Source organism: Biomphalaria glabrata, chromosome 10, assembly GCF_947242115.1.
Source record: "Biomphalaria glabrata chromosome 10, xgBioGlab47.1, whole genome shotgun sequence".
Lineage (NCBI taxonomy): Eukaryota > Metazoa > Mollusca > Gastropoda > Planorbidae > Biomphalaria > Biomphalaria glabrata.
The window spans coordinates 43,173,188-43,197,077 of NC_074720.1; the positions used below are offsets into that span (position 1 = coordinate 43,173,188).

At 37.1% G+C, this 23,890-nt stretch overlaps 1 protein-coding gene across 3 annotated transcripts; it reads left to right on the forward strand.

The window, feature by feature from the left end:
- Nucleotides 1-763: 763 nt before the first annotated feature.
- LOC106064700 (uncharacterized) lies at nt 764-22,782 on the forward strand. 3 transcript variants are annotated; one of them, XM_056045171.1, is made up of 11 exons: nt 1,348-1,969; nt 3,814-7,187; nt 8,885-9,874; nt 10,306-10,459; nt 12,319-12,437; nt 15,123-15,362; nt 16,273-16,514; nt 16,872-17,096; nt 18,150-18,254; nt 20,183-20,409; nt 22,498-22,782. In XM_056045171.1, exons 1-11 carry the CDS (start codon nt 1,953-1,955, stop codon nt 22,766-22,768), a joined length of 5,964 nt encoding a protein of 1,987 aa, XP_055901146.1. In that variant the 5' UTR covers nt 1,348-1,952; the 3' UTR covers nt 22,769-22,782. The 3 variants fall into 3 exon arrangements, with proteins under 3 accessions (XP_055901143.1, XP_055901144.1, XP_055901146.1); XM_056045168.1 differs by lacking the exons at nt 1,348-1,969; nt 22,498-22,782 and adding an exon at nt 764-973 and having other exon boundaries at nt 20,183-20,622; XM_056045169.1 differs by lacking the exons at nt 1,348-1,969; nt 22,498-22,782 and adding an exon at nt 764-933 and having other exon boundaries at nt 20,183-20,622.
- Nucleotides 22,783-23,890: the final 1,108 nt, after the last annotated feature.

The following is a 23,890-nucleotide window of genomic DNA, read 5'->3' on the forward strand; positions in this document are numbered from 1 at the left end:
CCCATCATAGTCCAAAGCTTATTTAAAACTCCGTGTGCTCAATTGTGGCTGCATTAAAAAAAAATTTATTTTTTTTTGCACAATTTGCGGCAATATCCCTATGCAGAAGTTCTGTTTATTGAGTAACAGACATATGTCAGTGCTCTTGGAGTATCTTCTGCCATTGACGTTCAGAGGTGCATGAAAAGGTTCCTCCCCGAGACGTACGCATTCAACCTACCTACTATTTTGGATGAAGCATGTTGATTAGAGAAGTGATGTAGTAGCGAAAATCGTAAACTTTTACATCAAAGTTGTTGAAAGAAATAATAATAATAATAATCTTTATTATCCGTAAGGAAATTTGTCTTACAATTTGTGCATTACCAAACAAAAAACATTATAACTATAAGAAACCAAAGTGTACATTCACACCAGACTCACTCATAATTTACATGTGACAAAGTTTATACCAGATTGTTCTTATTTAATGATTTGATTGCCAGGGGAACAAAAGAGTGTTTGTGTCTGTTTGTCTTTGCTATCGGTGTCTTGTATCTCTTTTGCTGCTTGAAAAAAATCTGAACCTGTTTCTTTTACTTCTCATGATAGATCATCCACATGTGTTCCGCTTTCGCTCCCCAAATAGATCTATCTCTGGTCACCTTTGTATGATGTTTGAAAAAAAAATTTAAAAAAAAAAAAAAAAATTTTATCGGAAATTTCCGAAAAGAATGTTCCGAGCGGAGAACTATGTAGAATTATATAATACCGTATAATATATATAGGTCTGTGTTCCCGAGATTATTCCGATATTTCAATGAAGGTATTGTCATAATTTCTGATCCGATCCACTTCATCATAACATCTAAAGGCAGTTTTAACAAATTAGATCTGCAAGGCGCAACAAGCCAATTCAAGTATCGTCTGTAAATCATAAGATACTTAAAAGGGGTAATACTGAGAATTTACCAAGGCATAAATTAAATAAAAGGTGGGGCAGGAATCTAATCTAAAATTAAAATCTAGATTAGCTATAATTAATAGATCTAGTAGTATAATAATAATATTAAATAGAATCAAGGATGCCTAGATTTAGAATAATGATTGCTACTAAGACTACGAACATATCCATATCTGGTATGTCTATACTATATAGATCTAGATCTAGAATTGTAAAAATAGATTCAATTTAGGTAATTTCATCAATTTAATTTCATTTTTGGTTTCAGTTTCCAGACATTATAAGAATATTAAGATAATCATAACATTTAAAAAAAAAATAATTTATATTTAGACTATAGAGTCACTAGAGATCTATAGATCTTATTATTCTTATAGTGTCTATAGTGGGCACTCACAGTAAAGGAAATTTCCCATGGCCCATGTAACCATGTACTCTAGTGGGGTCTAGACTTCTAAAGTGCTATGCTATAGTTACACTTTACACTATAGTAACAAAATAGTTTATAAAAGAAATAGATCTATACTATATGGCCTATAGATTATTATATAGATTAGACTACAGTCTCTAATATCATTATCATCTATGATCTGAATCTAGATCTAGTAGATCTATATATTTAGATCTTAGTCAAAGTCTAAGTGTTAGCGTTGGTAGCCTAGAATATGCCAAATATCATACAATCAATTAATCAAATTAGATCTTTAGTCTATAGATGATGATAAATAATATAAGCACTGAATAATTTTCAATTTAGAAAACATTCTAGATAGCTAGTATTTATCATTAGAGATTCTAGATCTAGAATCTATTTACTCTAGTATGAACTTTTTTTCATTTTTAATCTATCTATATATATGTGTTTAAAGTCTTGTATAGATCTACACAGTAGATTTAGGCGAATAGTTAGCCTTAATGAAAAAAAAATTTTTTTCACAATTTAAAAGAAAAAAAATACTTTGCCATAGATAGATCTATATTTTAACTTTGAAGACTGCAGCTTTTTAGAATGGAATTAAATCTAAAGTAAGTAAAAAAAATTCATCTAGATCTAGATATAGTAGTTCTGGGCAATGCTTCTCAGCCTCAATGTGGCGCCCAGGTGGAAACAGTCATTAGAGAAGAGATTAGACTGATAAGGAAGCAAAACAGAATCTCCACTGGGGTGCCCAAAGATGAAGTCCATTGCACTTGCTGGGATGGAAGAGAGTCCCAACCATCCACACACCGTTCCCCATCAGGCTGTTTTATGACATGCACCCACGTGGCTGATCTAAACTCGACCTACAGCCTTGCCTGAAACCTGAACACCTGTAATGTGAGCCAGCGGATGTAACAAATTTACATCTTCTTGGATACCTTCAGTGGTTGCGGTGGCTGAGAGATAAAGCACTGGGCTTCCAAATTGGAGGGTTCAAATCCTGGTGAAGACTGGAATATTTTATTTAGGGATCTTTTGGGTGCCTCTGTGAGTCCATCCGTCTCTAATGGATACCTGACATTATTTAGGGAAAAGTAAGTAAAGGCAGTTAGTTGTTTTGCTGGCCATGCTCATTAACTGTGGACCACAGATGACCTTGACATCATCTGCCCTATAGATCGCTAGATATGAAAGGGGAACTTTACTTGGATACCTCCCAGACAGAACAGTGAAGCCAACAAAGGAAAACTCTTAAGACCTAGAGTTCCAAGGGTCTTCGATTCAATTATTACAACAATTATAAAAATCTACTAGTCATTAATTATCCACTAATATTTCTAAAGTCTGTCTAACAGGCCTTAGATGAATATCAACTAATAATTCTTTCCTGAAGCATTGCTTCTGAGGTTTTTACTGAACTTTCATATTAGGAATGAAGGTTTGCCATCAAGTCCTGTTAGGACCTATATATTTTGCCTAAACTAATACTGACAAGATGTAGTAGTAGTATAGTATCCTTTTTTTGTAGCTAACAGTTAATGGGTGGTGGGGTGGCTGAGTGGTAAAGTGATTGGATTCTGAACCATAGGGTCTCAGGTTTGAATCCTGGTGAAGACTGGGATATTTAATTTCAGGATCTTTTGGGTGCCTCCAGCGCTAATGGGTATCCGACATTACTATAACTAGTTGGGGAAAGCATAATGGGGTTGGTCGTTGTGCAGTCTACATGATGCTCTCGTTAACAATGGGCCACAGAAATAGAAGGTCCTTTATAGGATCTGCCCTATAGACCGCATGGTCTGAAAGGGGCACTATACAGTTAAAGAAGCTGGCGTTGGCTATATGCCTCTGTGAGATTAAAATATTAAGGGTAAAATAGAATCATCTTACAGAAAAGGCTTCTTGAAAATTGTGTATAATAATGATGGTGTGATTATGAGATGAAATTTTTTAATTATTTTATTATTCAATCATTTAATGTAACCATGTAGGCTAAGTGTTATAGGGGTATTGGTAAACTAAACACAAAAAATTATATCCATCAGTAATTTATAAATGAAATGAAAATATTGGTTCAAAAAAGTACAAAATATGATGCTAGCTAGCATGTTGTAAACATAAACATAAGTGAAAAAAAAACTCAAGTTATCAGGAAGATATATAACTAATGTAATAAATCACATTCGTCACCTAAAGTTTTTTTTTCTTTTACTGATATAATTATGTTTTTTATTTTTTGTACAGACCTATTTTATAACTGAAATTTTTAGCTTAAATTTTAACATTTTTTATTTTATATACACATGCCCACACAAGATGATACAGTCTTCACCGGCAACAAGCAAAACTCAGAGACAGAAAAGTGATGCTTTTAATTTTTAGCTTCAGTTTTAATATTTTTAATTTTATATACACATTTATTAATCAAATTTAATTTTGTCTTCACCAGTAACAAGGAAAACTTAGGAACAGAAAAGTTGCTAGGCAAACTTCACATTAGCAGAACTGAAAAAAATCTGGACAGTTTGCTGAAAAATGCACAAACAATAAATAGTCAGAAGCTACAAAACACAGAAATGTCTAGCTTTTCACTTCCAAACCAAACAGAAAACGTTCTTTCAGGCAGCTCAGGTCCTAATGGAGAAGCGTATGTGATGAATGGCAGTCGAGGTGTCTGTTACGTATGCAAGCTTGAACTGAACTCCCGGCAGCATTGTGATCAACACATTAACGGAAGCAAACATATCAAGAAGGTGAATGACGAGGCAAACAGGACTGCGCTTAATACCAGAGTCTCACATGATGCCGAAAGACCGGTGGGCCAAGACTATGTTCTGACGCCACTTGGTGGGAAATGCTACTTGTGTGACGTTGTGTTTACATCTCGAGCCCTTGCTATTCAGCATTTATCTGGACAGAAGCACAAGAAAAAGGCTGAGAGCAACTCCACACCCTATTTACTGCCCTCTGCAAGCATGCACCCTTCCCAGATTACCTCGTCCCAGGTTATCTCACCCTCGCTGGTCATGAGTCCATTCCAGTTTAGTGGTAGTAGCCTGACAGAGTCACGAGCTGCGGACCCAGCACCTTTAACTTCAGCGTTAAAGGGACCTAACGGCGAGGACTACATAATGAACGGAACCAGAGGCTACTGCTACGTCTGCGGCTTGGACCTGACCTCGCAAGAGCATGCAAAGTCTCATTTAAGTGGAACCAAGCACAAGAAGAAAAGCGGGGAGGGATCTGGTATGGACACTTCCATCCCTAACGGAAAAGTTCTTATGTGTTCTATTTGTAAAGTGCCGTTTTCTTGTATCAAAAATGCAGAGGAGCATTTCCGAAGTGAGAAACACAAGAAGAGGAAAGCAAGTCAAGAGCTTCAAGATTACAGTAAAGATCCAGAACAAACCTGTGTCATGAAGCTCTACAGTGCATCAAGTACTTCAGTTGAGTGTAACAGTCCTCATCTCCTAGGACTCGGTCCTGACCAGTCTATAAATTGTGAGGTAACAACTAATCCCTCTTGTTACCCTTTCTCTAGTAGGTCTGGACCACGCATAAGCCCTCTAGAATATCAAGAAATTATAGATCTTTCTAAAGCTAAAGCTAAATTAAATGAAGCGTCAAGCTCAGAAGCTTCAAAACCAACTGATAATTTAACACACAGGTCTTCTACTGAATCAACCATGAGAAATACAGCAACAAGTACTAGAGCTACACCAAGTGTGCTGACTAATAATGACACGAGTCGCAGCATTGAATACAACTTAAATCTTCAGTCCGACAAAAAATTGAATGTTGAAAATTTAAACGAGACATCGGAAGGCAAAGAAGAGTTAAAAAATAAAAACCTTCCCACCGAAACAAACTTACCTTTTTCTGTTACTTTTCAAAAAGATTCCAGTTCATTGAGTTTGAGTTTAATTGATAATGCCATGCAGGCTAGTCACTCGGCACATTTAGAGCCACTTACAATAAAAAGACACCAGATGGAGCAAAATTCAATAGAGAATCACCAGCAGAACCCAACACAAACTGAGGCTCATAATAGAAACAATGATTCAGCAGCCGTTAATCAAGATTTGTCTAAATGTTCGTTGGCAGAAAAGTCTAACAATACTCAACAGACGAATGACAAGAGAAGAAGCGAAGAATCGTTGTCAGGAATAAAGGCTCAACCTACAGCAGGTGAACAGACTTCACATTTATCAGAGACAATGAGAGGTAATGACAGTGGTACTAACCAGGAGGTTTTAAAAACAGTACATATTGTTAAATTAAGTCAGACAGGTATTAATGTAAGAGAACCAGCTCAACAGGACTTCACAATTAACATGTGTCCTCCTCTAGGACTTCCACAAGGACAAAGTCCGCGAGTTTTATTTTTCACACCATCGCAGCAACAGCTAGAAACCATGGCCAAATCACAGAAGTTTAATGGGCATTTAAATTCAAATATTCATGAAATTGATGACATTAATATCGATGTGTTACATGTCAATGAAAATATTAATGTAAATGAAGATGATATGAATGTCAATGAAGAGAATATGGAAAAGGATTTACAATATGAGATGAAAGATTCAGTTGGTATGGCAGAAACCAGTTGTAATGATTTTTACAATGAAAATGTATCATCCACGTGTATAAATAGAAGTAGCTATTTTAGTAGTGAGATTTCAGACCTCGGCTGCATCAATAAAAGTCTTGACTTCAGCTCTATAAATACTGAATCCAGTTTTAATGCCATTGGTAGTAACATGACTCCGTCTTTTCATGTTCGTGTGCTCAATAATATGCCTATAAATAGCAATACTGGAAAGCAAGAGGACGATGCTGCATTAGATTCTGTACAGCATTTGACGGGAACGTTGTCTGGTCTAAGCATTAGTCAAGAAAGTGCTGCCTCAAACCAGGTTGACCAACAAAGTTTCTCTGTGGGACAAAACCCCTGGGCTAATTCCGAGAACAAAGAGGAACATTATTACTTCAACGGGTCCAGAGGTTTTTGTCATGCTTGCACTATAGAACTGACCTCTTATCAGCATGCCAACCAACATCTTAATGGACAAAAACACCAGAAAAAGATGCAGCAGATTCACTTTACCAGACGGTTGCAAAAAGAGTCTAGGTTAGGGATAGCGACAAGTCCTGTTACTATTAGCCATCCAGTTACTCAAACTGACAGTGAAACCTCTGAGCTATTTTTCATATTTGATGGCTCTAAGGGAATGTGTCATGCATGCAGCATTGAGTTGACATCACCCCAGCATGCTAGGCAGCATATTAGTGGCAAAAATCATAACCGCGCTGTGGAACGGTTAAAATTAACCAAGCAGGGCATCCAGTATCCAAATTTCTGTCATGTTTGCAAGAAAGGATTTTCGGGTACAGAGAGTGCAAAACAGCATTTTGAATCCAGCAAGCATAAGAACAAGGTTCAGCTTCTAGAGATGGGGATTTTTCAGAGTTCTGAAGGGGAGAAAGTCGTGGTCAAAGATGACAAGATCTGGTACATGTGTGATGTGTGCCAGTGTGGTATGAACACAAGGGAGCAGCTATTAGTGCACAAAGAGTCAGCGAAACACAAAGAGATGGAAGCCAGCCTCAGAGACAAGCCTGTCGTCTTTCAGAGTAGTTCCTCTCCGAGATCTAGTGAGCTGGGAATCAAGGAGAATTCTCCTGTTGGACACAAAGAAAGCAGAGAAAGCACAGAGAGAACTGCACCTGCATATATATCAGATGATGATCGGCAACATTTGACATTTGGGGATGTGCCCAAAATAAATTTAGATAGAGCCAGCCCACTCAATTACAAATACAGTGAGTATGAAATTTTCTAAATTTCCAATTATTTGATCTCTAGTGTCCAAAGGATTTAAACCATAAACCTTTCAATGAAGATGGCACCAGATCAGTTTTTATAGTTTCACTTCAAGCAACAGTTGCCTGTGTTATGTGCTATGGGCTGACATCTCAATGGTCCTAGGTTTGAACTCTGCCCTCAGCCATCCTACGCTCTTCTGAGAGAGGTTTGGGCTTGTTTGCACCGTGTTTGCTTCTGATGTACGCAACAAGAACTTGAAATTTAATAATAATAAATATAAAAAAAAAAATAGAGAAAAAAATACTTTTCTTTTATTAGTGACTGGAATTATATCATTTGTAGTGGAAAAAATCCCAACACAATATTTTATTTAATGGGGGCCCGGTGGATGAGTGGTAAAGCCCTTGGCTTCCAATCTGAGGGGCCCCAGTTTCGAATCTCTGTGAAGACTAGGAATTTTTATTTCGTTACTCTTAGGGTGTCCCTGAGTCAATCCAACTCCAATGGGTATCTGACATTAGTTGGATAAGGTAAAGCAGTGTTGGTTGTTGTGATGGATACATGACACCTTCGTTAATCGTCTGCCATAGAAACAGATGACCGTTACATCATCTGCCCTATAGACAAGGTCTGACATGGATACTATTTTTTTCATCTTATATTTTGTATATCATTATATTAAGTTTAAAATGATTAGACTGTGGAACCTTTCTTAAAAGGTTTAAAACTAGCTTTAATTCACAAATGGTTTAAAACCAGCTTTAATTCACAAATGGTTTAAAACTAACTTTAATTCACTTTTTAAAATTAAAGACTCACTATTAGTTGTACATTGACAAAGTTAGTTATTTTTGTTTACCTGAGAATGACTCCTTATCATATTCACTACCCTCTGCAAAACCAGCTGCATTGGCTTGGTCATGTCTGCTCTATGGAGAATGAATGAATCCCCAAAATCATTTTTTATGGATGGCTGCCTGGTTGTGTGGTATGTGCTTTGGACTGTCTTCCCCATAGTTCAGGGTTTGAACCCTACCGGCTGCCATTCCTCTTCATTCTGTGTGAGTTTTGGGCTAGGATGTAATAATCTTTGAAATCTGAAACATGTCAAAAAAAGCAAATAAAGCCATGAGCAACTTGCAATTTACTTAGACTTAGGTCCTCCCGCGCTGTTAGGCGGCAAGCTGTCTCCACAGAAATCTATCACTCCTCCTCCCACCTGGTGTCCACTGTTCTGAGGTCCATGTACCAATTAGGGTCAGTTTCTTTGCATTGCCGGGTTTGCCATGTATCGGGCACTGGACATCCTGTTGGGTTTAGTCTAACACCGTCATCTGGGAATGGCTGCCTTCGACGCATGTATAATTTTCTTGATGTTTCAAGTTTGCAGTTTCTGTAGCTATTGAGGTTTTACAGGGTGGTGTCTCATGCTATTTGTATAAGTAGTGTGTTAGTAACTGTTTATGTAATCATACTGGTTCAAGTGTTTTATGCCCATAGGACATCATCATCTTACTGTCATTTGAACATAACAATGACACAGCCATGTAAATTGAATATGGCTGTACTTGTTTCATCTCAATGACTGAAATCAGAATTTTACTCTAGTCATCAGTCTGTTCACAACATTGAATCTCTTTATTGGTTTGTTTATAGAAATCATAAATTTGTATTGATTCTCCTCTGTCTACAGGTTCTCCAAGTTCTCAAGTAAATCTAAACTTTAACCAAGAAAATGTATCAACAGTTTTACATACATCTGGACGGCCAATTTTGGGAGCCAAGTTTCAGTCACAACTTGAACCAAGCTCCCTAGCCACTCCGGTTGGTTTAGATCTATCATCCAATAATCAAGCAACAGCCAGGTCTGGCCTCAGGGATTTTCATCTTCCAACTGAGAGATACAGAGGCCAGACAAACAGCAACACAGCTTCTGAAGTTAGAAATCTTGAAATCAATGCAGGTGCTGGTTTTACATTTAGAGGGCTAACACTTAGCGGACAAGCTCCAAATGGTAGCAGCAGTTCTGGGTCTGGAAATATGGATATGAGACCCCATTCTATTGTTTCAGATCATTTGACTATGGATGTGCCTTGTTCAGGAGGAAGAGGAATCATTGAAGGGACCCATCCAGGCAATGCTAATGATGATTCCGATGATGACGCACCAACGTCATTATTCTCTAGTAAAGAGACTCACGGTTTTGTGAAAAAACCTGGCAAGCCTAGACATAGTAATAATCGAACAGATAACAAAAATACCATTTCGTTTGGAAAACTTGAGAGTAACGACAGTGATGACGACGAACCTTTGGAAACTGTAGACTACAACATACCGCAAGAAATAGTTCCACCGGAAACACCTGAAGCGTCACAGTTAAAACCTGAAAAAAGTACAAAGCCTGGTTTTAAGTACTACTGCAGAATATGTGACAAACACATGAATACTAAAGCTAGCTATCAAGCCCATGCCAATGGAGCTAGTCATAAGTATATTGCCACGCTACAAAAGTCTCCAGTTCGGCGCCTTGAGCCCATCAGGAAAACAAACTTTCCATTCAATACTTCCTCTAAAGGCTTGATAGAAAGAGCAATGAGTAAAAGTAAGCACCTACCGCGAGCTTACCAATTTGAGCTGTTGGAAAAAACGATGAAGGGAGACTATATTGTGTATTTACCCACAGGTAGGGCCATTTTGTTTTCCATTAGACTTAATTTAAATTGAAATATGCAAAAACTTGTTCACCTTTTTTGTGTTTTTGCTTTTTGTATAGAAAAATAAATGTACTAAAAAGATAGTTCTTGTATGGAGGTCTTTAATTTACCTAGTCATTTGGGTAATCACAAGACAACTTTTAAATTGTGGTTATGTTTGTTAAGGAAACTTTACTTTTGTCTATTTTTAAATTTTCCTGACATTGGAATATATCAGGAAATATAAATATATTAGGAACGAAGACAATTTTTAATAAAAATAAAAAATTCTTCCAAAATTGTTAGCAGTCACGATGAACTTAGAGTAATATTAACAGAAAGTAAAATTTAAAGAAAAGTTGAAACCATTTTATTTACTCATTATTTAATGAAATTCACATTTTTTTTTTTATAAACTTAGGTACTGGCAAAACATTGGTTGCTGTTTTGACGATGGCCTTAATGTTAGATGAAAATCCTTCAAGGCCTGTGCTGTTTCTTGTCGACAAGGTCCTATTGGTCCTGCAACAGGCCAAATTTATCATGGATCAGTTGACGGCAGTCAAATTGAACAGGTAGGGGAGGTTTTGAGAATTTCCAACATTTTTGTTTCCCCATTGCTTTTAACTGTTGTGAGTCAGAACTTTAAAACACTCATTTATTTAGTAGTTTACTTTAATCCTTTCTGAGCATACGTTTGAAATAGTTACCCACTGGTTATCTATCAGTTGCATTAATTTTGTGAAACACTGTAGGGCATCCAGCCTGTGCTTGATGTTTTTCAAGTGGAAATTTGGTTGTGCAGAAAGCTTTAATAGAAATTAAAAGAAATTAAATAGTTAAAAGAAATTTCTATAAATCAAATAAGAACAAAACTAAAATGTTATTTAACCTTGGTTAGGCCAATAATAGAATATGCGTCCTCCGTTTGGGACCCTTCAACTCAAGAAAACATTAAGAAACTGGAACATACACAAAATAGAGCAGTGAGATTCATAACAAATGAATATTCACATTTGACTAGAGTAACACCCTTATCACTAAATTTAGAAAGCCTTCAGGACAGAAGACTCAAAAGTAAAGTAGCAATTATACATAAAACACTGAACCATAATCTTCAAATACAAAAACAAAATTTAATAAAATACTCAGAAAGACACAAAGATAAAGGCGCATTCCTCGTCCCATATGCTAGGACAAATTTGTACAAATACTCCTTCTTCCCTAGTGCTATTAGAGCATGGAATGGGTTGCCTGAGCTAGCCAGGAAAACCAGTGACTTGGCAGAATTTAAGTCATTGGTTAATATGCATGACTAAATGCATGACGCGTAGGACGTAATCATATTCTTTTTTGAAGTAACGTCTGTATTAGATAAGATAAGATAAGATAAGATAGACCCCCCAGTGGACATCGACTTTTGCTTCAAGTGTGGCAAAATAGGAAGATCACAACTGAGTTAGCTTGAACTTGCGAAACACTTTACTCATTCTTAATCTTCGGAATAGAAGATGATGCCTTATCTATCAGTGCCCTAAGCACATTGGCCATCCACCATTATTTCTTTTACAGTATTGCTTCTACTTTGCAATTCCGATAGACACTTTGTTTCTTTAATAGCCTTGTGAATATATATCTCAGTGTCTCTTTTTGCTTTCCATTTTAAAAATATTTGTTTGTCCTCAATGGATCTCCATCCTAGTTTCTTTCTGGAGCCTCATGATCTCTCGTCATCATTCATTGTTTCTCATACAGTGCAGACGTTGTTATTTCAGCTCCTCCAAAAGTGGCATTCCTTTCTCTGAATGTTTAGAGTTGGATCATTGTATCCCTTGCAGATTTGAAGATTCAAGGATATCCAGTAATGAGATGGTAGTCACCATTATGTTAAAAGCAAGTTGATTATGTGAGAAAAGTCGCTTCACTTGATCCATTCCTTAATTTCTATTTCCTTTATGGCTGTGAGAGCTGGTCAGCATTCCCTGTCTTCAACCCATCTTATCTTATCTTATATAATACAGACGTTACTTCAAGAAAGAAGATGATTACATCCTACGCGTCATGCATTTAGTCATGCATAGTAACCAATGACTTAAATTCTGCCAAGTCACTGGTTTTCCTGGCTAGCTCAGGCAACCCATTCCATGCTCTAATAGCACTAGGGAAGAAGGAGCACTTGTACAAATTTGTCCTAGCATATGGAACAAGGAATGTGCCTTTATCTTTGTGTCTTTCAGAGTATTTTATTAAATTTTGTTTTTGTATTTGAAGATTATGGTTTCAAATACAAAAACAAAATGTGTATTCTTTGGAGTAGTCGTGCTTCCAATCAGGAAGTTTTGAAATTGTCTAGTACGCACATTTGTTTGTTTGTCTTTTTGGTAGTAGAAAGTTTGAATGTTTAATTTAAAGCAATGATATTTCTATTTTTTAGGCGCAGTGATGATCAGGGTTTGGTCAAACGAGAGGTCAATGTCATGGCTATTTGTGGAGGATTAGCTTCTAAAAGTGAAAGACCAGTCTGGAGCTCTGATATTATTGTTACCACTGCAGGTAAAACACCACAAAAAGCAAACATCTATTTTCTTTTGTGACTTAAACCTTTGCCTTTGTGTCTATACAATCTTAAATCTTGGCCTTTGTGTCTATGTGTCTATACAATCTTAAATCTTGGCCTTTGTGTCTATGTGTCTATACAATCTTAAATTTTGGCCTTTGTGTCTATACAATCTTAGATAGTTGCCTTTGTGTCCATACAATCTTAAATCTTGGCCTTTGTGTCTATGTGTCTATACAATCTTAAATTTTGGCCTTTGTGTCTATACAATCTTAAATAGTTGCCTTTGTGTCTATACAATCTTAAATAGTTGCCTTTGTGTTTATACAATCTTAAATAGTTGCCTTTGTGTCCATACAATCTTAAATCTTGGCCTTTGTGTCTATGTGTCTATACAATCTTAAATTTTGGCCTTTGTGTCTATACAATCTTAAATAGTTGCCTTTGTGTCTATACAATCTTAAATAGTTGCCTTTGTGTTTATACAATCTTAAATAGTTGCCTTTGTGTCTATACAATCTTAAATCTTTGCCTTTGTGTTTATACAATCTTAAATTTTGGCCTTTGTGTCTATACAATCTTAAATAGTTGCCTTTGTGTCTATACAATCTTAAATAGTTGCCTTTGTGTCTATACAATCTTAAATCTTTGCCTTTGTGTTTATACAATCTTAAATTTTGGCCTTTGTGTCTATACAATCTTAAATAGTTGCCTTTGTGTCTATACAATCTTAAATAGTTGCCTTTGTGTCATTACAATCTTGAATCTTTGCCTTTGTGTCTATATAATCTTAAATCTTTGCCTTTGTGTCTATACAATCTTAAATCTTTGCCTTTGTGTCTATGTGTCTATACAATCTTAAATCTTTGCCTTTGTGTCTATGTGTCTATATAATCTTAAATCTTTGCCTTTGTGTCTATACAATCTTAAATCTTTGCCTTTGTGTCTATGTGTCTATACAATCTTAAATCTTTGCCTTTGTGTCTATGTGTCTATATAATCTTAAATCTTTGCCTTTGTGTCTATACAATCTTAAATCTTTGCCTTTGTGTCTATACAATCTTAAATCTTTGCCTTTGTGTCTATACAATCTTAAACCTTTGCCTTTGTGTCTATACAATCTTAAATCTTTGCCTTTGTTTCTGCTTGTATTGAGAAAAAAACAAATGAGTTCTCTCCCTGTTTCTCATCAGACAAAACCATTTCTTTCTCCTTTAGTCATATAGAAACAGTATCAGTGGTGTTAGCATTTTTTTCCATTCTGGGTGTCTGCCTTGTGGAGTGGTATGCATTCTGGACTTGAATCCCTATTGTCATAGGTTTGAGCTTACCAAGCTCCATCCTCTTTCCACCCCTACAGGAGGTTTTAATATGGAGATTTCTGAAGTAGTGTCTGAAATGTACAAGATTAAAGCATGATCTATAATTTATCCCTTCAACATTATGAAATTGTCTAGTAGAGTTGTGTGTCACACTTGGAACTCTAAGGCCAGCAAAAGCGAACAAGAGCTCCCTTCGCCTGCCTGGATGGGTGGCGAGTTCCTTCTTCCCGCCACCCTGTCTGAGGGGGGGGGTGAGACTCGGGGTTAAACATAGAGTTTGATTTTGTGTTCACTTCTGGTGGACACGGACACTCTCGCTAACTAGAGAAGGCCGCACCACCAGGATCCCCCGTCATTTTCGTTTAATCTGCCAGGCTAACCATGCGGGACACACCTATTTGTGTAACGGCCCCTTGAGGGACGGCGCCTGGACGTTGACAGATTGCTGCTGGAACTCTTTTTCATCCCCGCACAGTGCAATGAGGATGTTCCCACACCCGCGGGAGCCTTGTTTCACCACCCATTTGGCCTAGTTGTCCCCTCTCACGGCCGCAGGAGCCTTGTTTCACCAACCATTTGGCCTAGTCGTCCCCTCTCATGATCGCAGGAGCCTTGTTTCACCAACCATTTGGCCTAGTCGTCCCCTCTCACGACCGCAGGAGCCTTGTTTCACCAACCATTTGGCCTAGTCGTCCCCTCTCACGATCGCAGGAGCCTTGTTTCACCAACCATTTGGCCTAGTCGTCCCCTCTCACGACCGCAGGAGCCTTGTTTCACCAACCATTTGGCCTAGTCGTCCCCTCTCACGATCGCAGGAGCCTTGTTTCACCAACCATTTGGCCTAGTCGTCCCCTCTCACGACCTCAGGAGCCTTGTTTCACCAACCATTTGGCCTAGTCGTCCCCTCTCACGACCGCAGGAGCCTTGTTTCACCACCCATTTGGCCTAGTCGTCCCCTCTCACGACCGCAGGAGCCTTGTTTCACCAACCATTTGGCCTAGTCGTCCCCTCTCACAATCGCAGGAGCCTTGTTTCACCAACCATTTGGCCTAGTCATCCCCTCTCACAACCGCAGGAGCCTTGTTTCACCAACCATTTGGCCTAGTCGTCCCCTCTCATGACCGCAGGAGCCTTGTTTCACCAACCATTTGGCCTAGTCGTCCCCTCTCACGACCGCAGGAGCCTTGTTTCACCAACCATTTGGCCTAGTCGTCCCCTCTCACGACCGTTTCCACCCTGGAGCCACAATGAGGCAGGGCAAACATACAGAATTCTATTCAATATGTTTAGTTTGTTGGATAGATTGTGAACAACATTGAACTCTTGTTATTGTTACTCAATAAATTGTCCATCTTCCAGCATTCTGTCAGAACATGCTACAGAGAGAACTGATCTGGTGGGAAGATTTCTCTTTGATAGTCCTGGACGAGGTTCACCACTGCAACAAACTTCACCCGTACCTGAAACTTTTCAACAGCCATCATCACACGCTTGTCCCGGAGTCTCGTCCAAAGATACTTGGTCTGACCGCTTCACCTGCCGGGAAGTCCACAGTTTCAGAAACCTACCAAATGCTTCAGGGCCTGCTGAAGAATTTAGGTTAGATTTGTTATCTTTTACCAAAACAGTAATAGATATAGATAGTTCACATAAAAAAATTTAAGTCTATTTGAAAAAAATGTTTAATAGATATTTTTTTTTAATTTAAACCTTTTTTCCAGAGAATATTTCTAATTTATTTTTTAGGTTTTAAAAAGTTTTTGATTTGTGCAAATAGATGGTTGTTATATTTTGTTACTTTATGGCTAATGGTAAGCTTGGATTTTTACAAAGCTTATATCAACTTACACTGTCTGTCTTGTAAAAAGTTTGTACCCTTTTTAACTCTGACGCCCAATCTCGGATCAAGCTGAAATTTTGCACAATTATTTCTTTTACCTGAAAACACAGTAATCAATAAAAACTTAGGTCGCCGCTCTAAATTGAAAGAAACAATATGTAAGTATACAATCTTAACAAGTACCTCACTAGCAGAGTGGTTAGCATGTTGGCCCAAGGAGGCTTGAGCCACGAGTTCGAATTCAGGTCCTTCCCCTTTTTTTGTGCAACTGCTTTTAAAAACCAAATTTGGTAAAATCCACCCAGATACCCATTCTTCCCCTCCCCCCCACCCCCCATTTTCCCAGCTGGTCCAGATGAGTGATAAGATTATAGCGTATTGAGAAAGCTAAAGACATGAAATAGCGCTAAACAAAAACTGTTGGTAAAAATTGGTATTACTGATCGCGCAGATTTTATTGTTGATTGGTCTATCTCTAATACAGATTAAAGTACATGACCTAATCCAAATGAAGGGATACAATTACACTTCACATAAGCTTTATTTTTCAAACCAAAGTTTTTTTTTTTGTTTTTTTTTTTAAATATATTGTAAGACTAGGATCATTGTGTTCCATACTTAGTGAAACTCTTGCTAATGTCCATTCTATGTACTCTGTCTTGACTTCAGGTGGTGCCAAAATAGCAGTAGTGGAACGTGAGGAAGAAGATTTAAAGGGATTTGAGTCCAGCGCTGAAATCCATGCAATTAATGTTCCCCTTTCCAGTAAAGAAATACAATTCCGCAGGCATCTTCTGGAATACATCATTTTGTGCTACTCCAGGTTTGCTCAGATGTCCTCGTTGAAGAATTCACTGACTGCTCCCTGCTCTTACCTTGTAGATGCTGTGAGGTATCCTGGAGATAGACAGGTAACAAAGAAACTACATTGCAAGGAAACAATGCTTCATAATACAATGTCCCAAACTGAAATTATTTATTGTTTTGTGGCATGTCACTAATTTCATATTTTATGATTTAAACAAAAATTTATAATGTGATATGCTTAGCAAATTTTCTAAATCTTTTAGGTAAAGTAAAGTTTTTAAAAATAGATTTAATTTAATGTTCACAAGTTTATAATTTTGACTGAAAGAGTTGAAAGGTCACTTTATTTTCTCTGAAAAAACACTCTCTTAACCTTTTAGAAATAATTTTCATTTAAAAAAAAAAGGAAATTAAGAGAACTTGAGTTGTAGACAAATATCAAAATATTCAACTGATTTCAGGTAACAACTTCTCTTGCCGAACGGTTTCTGAAAGATGATGAGCCTTTAGCAGACCTGACAGGTGTAATCATTGCAGCAAGCTGCTCAACAAAAGATAACACCCAGACATTCACGTTTTTACAATTACATTTGGTTAAACTTTTGCTGACTTTACCTGAAGTTGGAACCGGGGCAAATTTTGTTGAAGAACTGGATAAAACCCTTTCCCCAAGTGATAATGTTAAAGTAAGTTCCTTCTGAATTCTCTGTATTGTGATACATTTGGATTAAAGATTTACAGACTAGCTTAATTATGTGATTATGAATCAGTTTGATAAAACTTCAATAAACCATTCTATCATTCTGACTTCTGAAATGCTAATTTTCTTTTCATTCCTTTTCAATTGATCTTTTTCATGTTTTCTGTGAGCTCTTTATTCTTCTTGTGCTGTCCCACTCATAGCACTTGGTCAGTGTGCCTTGTTTTGAAAATAGGTCCCAGTCTTCTCCACTTTCTGTGTTTGATGACTTCTGTTACTGGTAGAATGTCTTCTTTCTCTTTAAGATGTTAGACCAGCCGCTTCCCAATATTTGTTTCATGTACTAGTTTGGAAAAGCATTACTTTTAATGTTTCTCACATTGGTGGCTGTCACCATTCTTAAACATAAATGAAGATGGAAAACTCTATGGAGAATTGCCTGATCTGGAAACGACTTTGCTGTTCACCTCAGATATTGAACTGGCCATTTGATCCCTCCAGCATAATAATGAAGATGAAGATATGTCATTTTTGTAGCTGACTTTTTTCATCTGTGTCATGAAATAAAACTGCTTACCTCCCCTGTTCTATTTATGATTTCAAAAAAGAAGTCTCCAAATATGTGATCCTTGCTGACTTTGATGAACAAGTGAATACAGTTCTGTATTAGATTAAAACGTTTAGTTGTAACTCTGCATTCGTTTTTCTACTGTTTCACCACATGTCCAAACTACATAACCAAAGGGACACAGCTTGAAAGAGTACAGTAAGAGTGACTACTCTTTCAAATTTTGTGAAGAGGATATCAGCTCAGTTAAACTTGTGTAATTTAACCATCTTATCTTATATAATACAGACGTTACTTCAAAAAAGAAGATGATTACGTCCTACGCCTCATGCATTTAGTCATGCTAATTAACCAATGACTTCAATTCTGCCAGGTCACTGGTTTTCCTGACTCTTCTTGTTTGAAGTAACATCTGTATTTTATAAGATAAGATATTTTCATAGTGTCTAATTTATTTGTTTAAACCTTCAGGAATTTGAAAAGCTTGGTCTACCTTGTAGAGAGTTACATGACAAAGTGTTGCAGTTTGCAGCAGATGGAAACAAGGATTTAACTATGTTTTCTAAGTTGATTGAGGTCAGTTGTTTCATGGGTTTTATTTCAAGTGCATTTGTTTGTATTTTCAGGTTTGGGTTTTTCATGGGTTTTATTTCAGAGTCAAGTGCATTTTTTTTGTATTTTCAGGTTTGGGTTTTTATTCAGTAATGAAGATTATTACATTTTAGCCTAAACCTCCTGCAGGACAGTCAGGGATAGAAGCTGGTTGGGTGTAAACTCTTGACCATTGTGACAAAGCATGATTATTTTAGTAATTCATTTCCCCACCAAGTAATTGTCGACCTACTAAAAAAAAAAATCATCAGGGTTATAATAGAGAAAAATAGTCCTAAGGGTTAGCATCATGTATCAAATTAGCGATAGGGTTACTGAGTTCAGATATATATTCAGATATATATATATAGATATATTCCTTTCCACTCTAAAGAGCTCTAGAGTGTTATCACTATTAGATCTAGCATCTATTTCATCCTCGCCCTCACTTTAATTGTCAGGCTACTACGGCTCTACTCACATGCCCCGTCATATTCTTTCTGTTCAGCAGTAACTTTAACCTCCCCATGGTAAACCTGTTCAGTTAAAGCCCTAAGCATTAGCCGAATGTGTATGCATTTGGGCCTTGATGAAAGTACTAAGTAAACTCATCAAAATAAAAGTCACTGTCTTGTAAAATGTTTTACATGTTTCAGATGTTCCTTCAGAGTTGAAGATAGTTTACTTCCTAGTCCAAACCTCCCGCAGGACGACGGGGGATGGGAGCGGGCAGGGTTTGAACCGTCGATAAATCCGAACGACAGTTCAGCGCCCAAACCGCACGACCAGGCAGTCTTTAAGGTCTGAGCTAGTGATGGATTAAAAAACAACAACATTGTCAACCCAAACTTTTTCCTTAGCGGAACTCTTGGCACATTCTGAGAAATTAATTTAGCGGAACACTTTGCTTATTTTTTAGAGATTAATTCATGTGGTGGCCTGCTAGTTAATTATTCCAGTAGTTCGACGAACACCTAGTCAGGCCTAACACAGTTTGACAAACACTGAAGAAAAGCAAACAGCTAAAAGTAACAAAATGATTATTTTCAATTTCTCCCATTCAACTATTTTGGCTTCAAATTTTTGAGGATGTCTTTTTTTTTTTTTTACCTTCTATGTTGGCGCCAGAACTAAAGTCTGTCAATTTCCAAGTAAAAGCACTAAGCGAAAAGGCCTTGGCTATGTTTTATCACACTCATATCTGCAATATTTTAAGTTTCAATATCACTGCCTGGTATGGCAATCTGAGCATTAAAAATAAAAATAAACTTTATAGAAACCTAAATGCTGCTGGTAAAATTTGATTGGCAAAGAACAAACCCCTTTTGGGCAGTTGTTTGAGACAAACATCTATAAGAAAGCTAACAAGATCCTCGAAATAAAGAATCACCCTTTGTGTCAGGATTTTGTGATTTTACCATCACAAAAGAGATACAAGACAGCGATAGCAAAGACAAACAGACACAAACACTCTTTTGTTCCCCTGGCAATCAAATCATTAAATAAGAACAATCTGGTATAAACTTTGTCACATGTAAATTATGAGTGAGTCTGGTGTGAATGTACACTTTGGTTTCTTATAGTTATAATGTTTTCTGTTTGGTGTAATGCACAAATTGTAAGACAAATTTCCATACGGACAAAAAAAATTATTATTATTATTATTATTATTATTATTATTATTATTATTAAGCAGCTGAGGACTGTGTTGGCCAAAACTTTGTTATGCTTATCGTAGAAGGCCAAAACAAAAAAAAAGGGTCAAAATATTAAAACTCATGTTTAAGTACAGAGGGCAGATTGTTAATGAATTCTGCTTACTAAAAGTGTAGTGATGGTAAGCATTAGAAAAACACTGTGTCTGTCTTTGGACTGATCTCCTATTCACTTGTATTTGTTTTTTTTACTTTCAGACTCTACGAGACAAATCTTTCATCGACTGGAAAAACAAAAGCTGCAAAGCTCTGGTGCTGGTCAGAGAAAGAAAGATTGCCAGGCAGTTGAGCCATAGCCTCCGAGAGAATCAGTTGATTAAAGACAATGATCTGCACGTCACTTATTTGGTTGGCCATGGCAGTGGCACGCAGGATTATGGGATGGATGTGAAGAAGCAGAAGAGAGTTTTAGATAACCAGGACAAGTAATGTGGTCTTTTTTTCCCCTTAATGTGGTCTTTTTTCCCTTAATGTATTTTTTTCCCCTTTCAGACAGTTATGATACACTGACACACATTTGAAAATAAAAAAATATTTTTTTTTTTACTTGAGGATTTGACATTAAAATGTCACTCCTTAAGATACCATTAACCCAACCAGCCCTAGGCCCCTGAAACAACATGTCCCCTATGTCCTGAGGGGCATGTCCCCTATGTCCTGAGCTCCTGAGAGCAATGTCCCCTATGTCCTGAGCTCCTGAGTGCCATGTCCCCTATGTCCTGAGCTCCTGAGGGCCATGTCCCCTATGTCCTGAGGGTCATGTCCCATTTTAATTATCTTTCAAGCTCTAGATCTAATGAAAATCATTTTTTTTTAATCAATCAATCTCCCACAGTATCTTTCCATTAATAAAATTCTAACTCCTAAGAGTCTAAATCAACTAAAATCTTGATAACTCTAGGATTATTACAATTACAAAAAAAGCAGTACACTGGTCTGGTAGTGTTCATTACTAACTTTCTGGACATAAAAAATTAAAATCAAAGGTGAATTTCAGCTGTTTCTTTGGTCAATTTGGTAAGCAGGGTGCAACAATAGTTTTTGTCAGACCATATTAGTTTTTTAACTATATTTTTATGTGTACGATGTGATGATTAATAAAATCATATCCCATAAACCACAGTTAGGAGGCGCAGTGAGTGGTAAAGTGCTTGGCTTCCGAAACAGGGTTCGAATCCTGGTAAAGACTGGGATTTTTTATTTCGGTATCTCGAGTCCACCCAGCTCTAATGGGTACCTGACATTAGTTGGGGAAAAGTAAAGGCGGTTGGTCGTTGTGCTGGCCACATGGCACTCCATAGGCCACAGGAACAGATGACCTTTAGATCATCTGCTCTGTAGACCACAAGGTCTGAAAGGGGGAACTTTACATACACCACATCTAATCAATAAAACTAACATATATACTTCTCAATAAACATTTTTAAAAAATTTCCCACACCCATAACTGCAATTCACACCCCTTCTTCTAAGGCCACCGGCCTTCCTTCTGTCTGACCCAATGACCACCTGGTCGCTTCCTCAAATGCCGAATCTTTTAACCGCAGACCAGATCCATGGAGAGGAAAACGTTAAGGTTGAAAGTGATACACAACATCACAAACGCACTTACCAAAATCATAATCACAACATAAAACATTCCCTGACTGGTGGAGGTCACTCTAAATAATGTTTGCAAATTCTATTCCATTTAGATGATCACAATCTTAAAAATGGTTTCAGTCTCCTTAAATAAAATATAATTGTATCAGTCTAAGTTTCCTAAATCCAAGATAGTGTACACATATGTGACTCGCAAACAATAAAGAAAGAAAATTCATTCTCTGATTTAATGACTTGATCTTTTTAGAATTTTTGTCAGAAAACAAATTGAAACCATTTAAAGCAAATTGAAACCATGTAAAGAAAACACCTAAAACTCAAAACTTATATTATTTTTGGACCAAAATTTATAATCTTTTTGTAAGCAAAGTTTTATAACATAACCTTTAAAATGTTTTGGTATGTCCCAGGTAAGATGGTAACATATTCCTTAAAGCATATAACTACCAGATTATTAGATTCCAAGTCTTAGATATGAGACATTGTTTCTATATTAAATATAGATATAACATTATTACATCCTCAGTAGATATAATTCCCAGTCTTAGACTTGTGTTATTAATTGTATGTTGTTTATCTCAATAGATATAAAATTACTAAGTAAGCAATTTTGTAAAGGTTTTGTTTCTGTGGCCCACAGTTAAGGAGGGTGTTATGGGATAATACAACAACCTACCGCCTTAACTTTCCCCAACTTGTGTCAGGTACCCATTAGAGCTGGGTGGACTCAGAGGCCCCCTAAAGAACCTGAAATTAAAAATCCCAGCCTTCACCAGGACTTCATCCTGGGACACCCGATTCAGAAGCCAAGCCCTTAAACACTCAGCTACCGCACCTCCTATAAAATTATTTGATTCCCAAAAAATGTCTTTGACATGTCACATTTTGATGTACGTTCTCTACCTCAACAGATATAACATCGTCGTAGCCACATCCATCATGGAAGAAGGTATTGACTTTCAGTCTCTCCAGTTGGTTATCTCCATGAACCCGCCCACAAGTGTGCGCGCACTTGTTCAAATCAGAGGTCGCGCCAGGAGAAAGGGCAGCCATTTTGTCATATTGTGCAGCAGTGAGGAGGAGGTGGAGAAGCTCAACAGGCTTCAGATTCAGGAGAAAAACATGCAGGCTGCAGCCAAGATGTGCATTGAAGAAGACAGGAAGTGTTCAATGCAGGCTTAGGCCAAGATGTGCATTGAAGAAGACAGGAAGTGTTCAATGCAGGCTTAGGCCAACAAGTGTATCAATAGAGAGAAATTTGTACTCTTGATTCTTATCGCCTTACAGGCGTTGCACTTTTTACTCAATACTGGAGCATAAAATGGACTCCATCATTGTCTGCATTTAAACGTATGTGAAGTCTTTCATTAGTCAATAAATATGTAAATATAAAATTGAGACAATCAAGGGAAACATATTTATGTATAGTCTTTATATTTCTATTTTCAGAACTAGATTGTACTAACTATTGAATTCATGTACTTTTTATTTTTATGTACATGTTAACAAGTTATTATTTAGACAAGGATTTTTTTAAATGTCTGTTTCTGATTGTAGTTTCATTGCTTTCTTAATAAAATGTTTGTATTGAGCGTCAAGCACGGGCCCTGGCAAATGGTGTGTGACCAAGCTTTGAAATTCGACACCATTTTTATTGTCTGAGATTCTTTGATGGTCCTGGGTTCAAATTCTACCTGTGGGAGATGTGGGCTAGTGTGTAATACTCTTCAATTTCTTCTTTTTTTTTTTTCATATTTTCTCGGAAGGTATTTAAAAAAAAGATAGTGATTGTGAAATTGCAAATAATATTTGTATTTAGTTATAACAGATTTTTTTCAAAAATAGTTCAGCACTAGATATATTCATCTCTAGATATATTCAACTCTAGATATAAAAATGATCTTTAGTTCTTTGAGTTCAACATTTTGATTGTCTGGAGTTTCCAACTAATAAGTTCTTATTTTGTTGAACTGTTTGATAGATGAATAAATGAAGAACTTTTTGAATCATCTATGAACCATCCAAGAGTTTACTGTTGTCTCTGTCTGTCTATTATTATTATAAAGTATTATTATTATAGCTTTTATATAGCGCTACTTTCATGCTTATAGCATGCTCCGAGCACTTTGGTCCAATCTCATTTGTGGACCAGTGGGGGGGGGGGGGGGGGGGGTGGTATCTAGGAGTTGGTTTTCCATGCTGACAGTAAACACAACTCTGCCAGAGTCGGGTGTCGAACCTCGAGCCCCCTTCTAGGTAGCCAAGCCAAGTTCAAGCGCACTTAGCCTCTCGACCATGCTTCCC

Coding starts and splice junctions, on each gene's coding strand:
- LOC106064700 (XM_056045171.1), top strand. Junction 9,875..10,305: donor TATTGTGTATTTACCCACAG/GTAGGGCCATTT, acceptor TTATAAACTTAG/GTACTGGCAAAACATTGGTT. Junction 18,255..20,182: donor TGTTTTCTAAGTTGATTGAG/GTCAGTTGTTTC, acceptor TTTTACTTTCAG/ACTCTACGAGACAAATCTTT.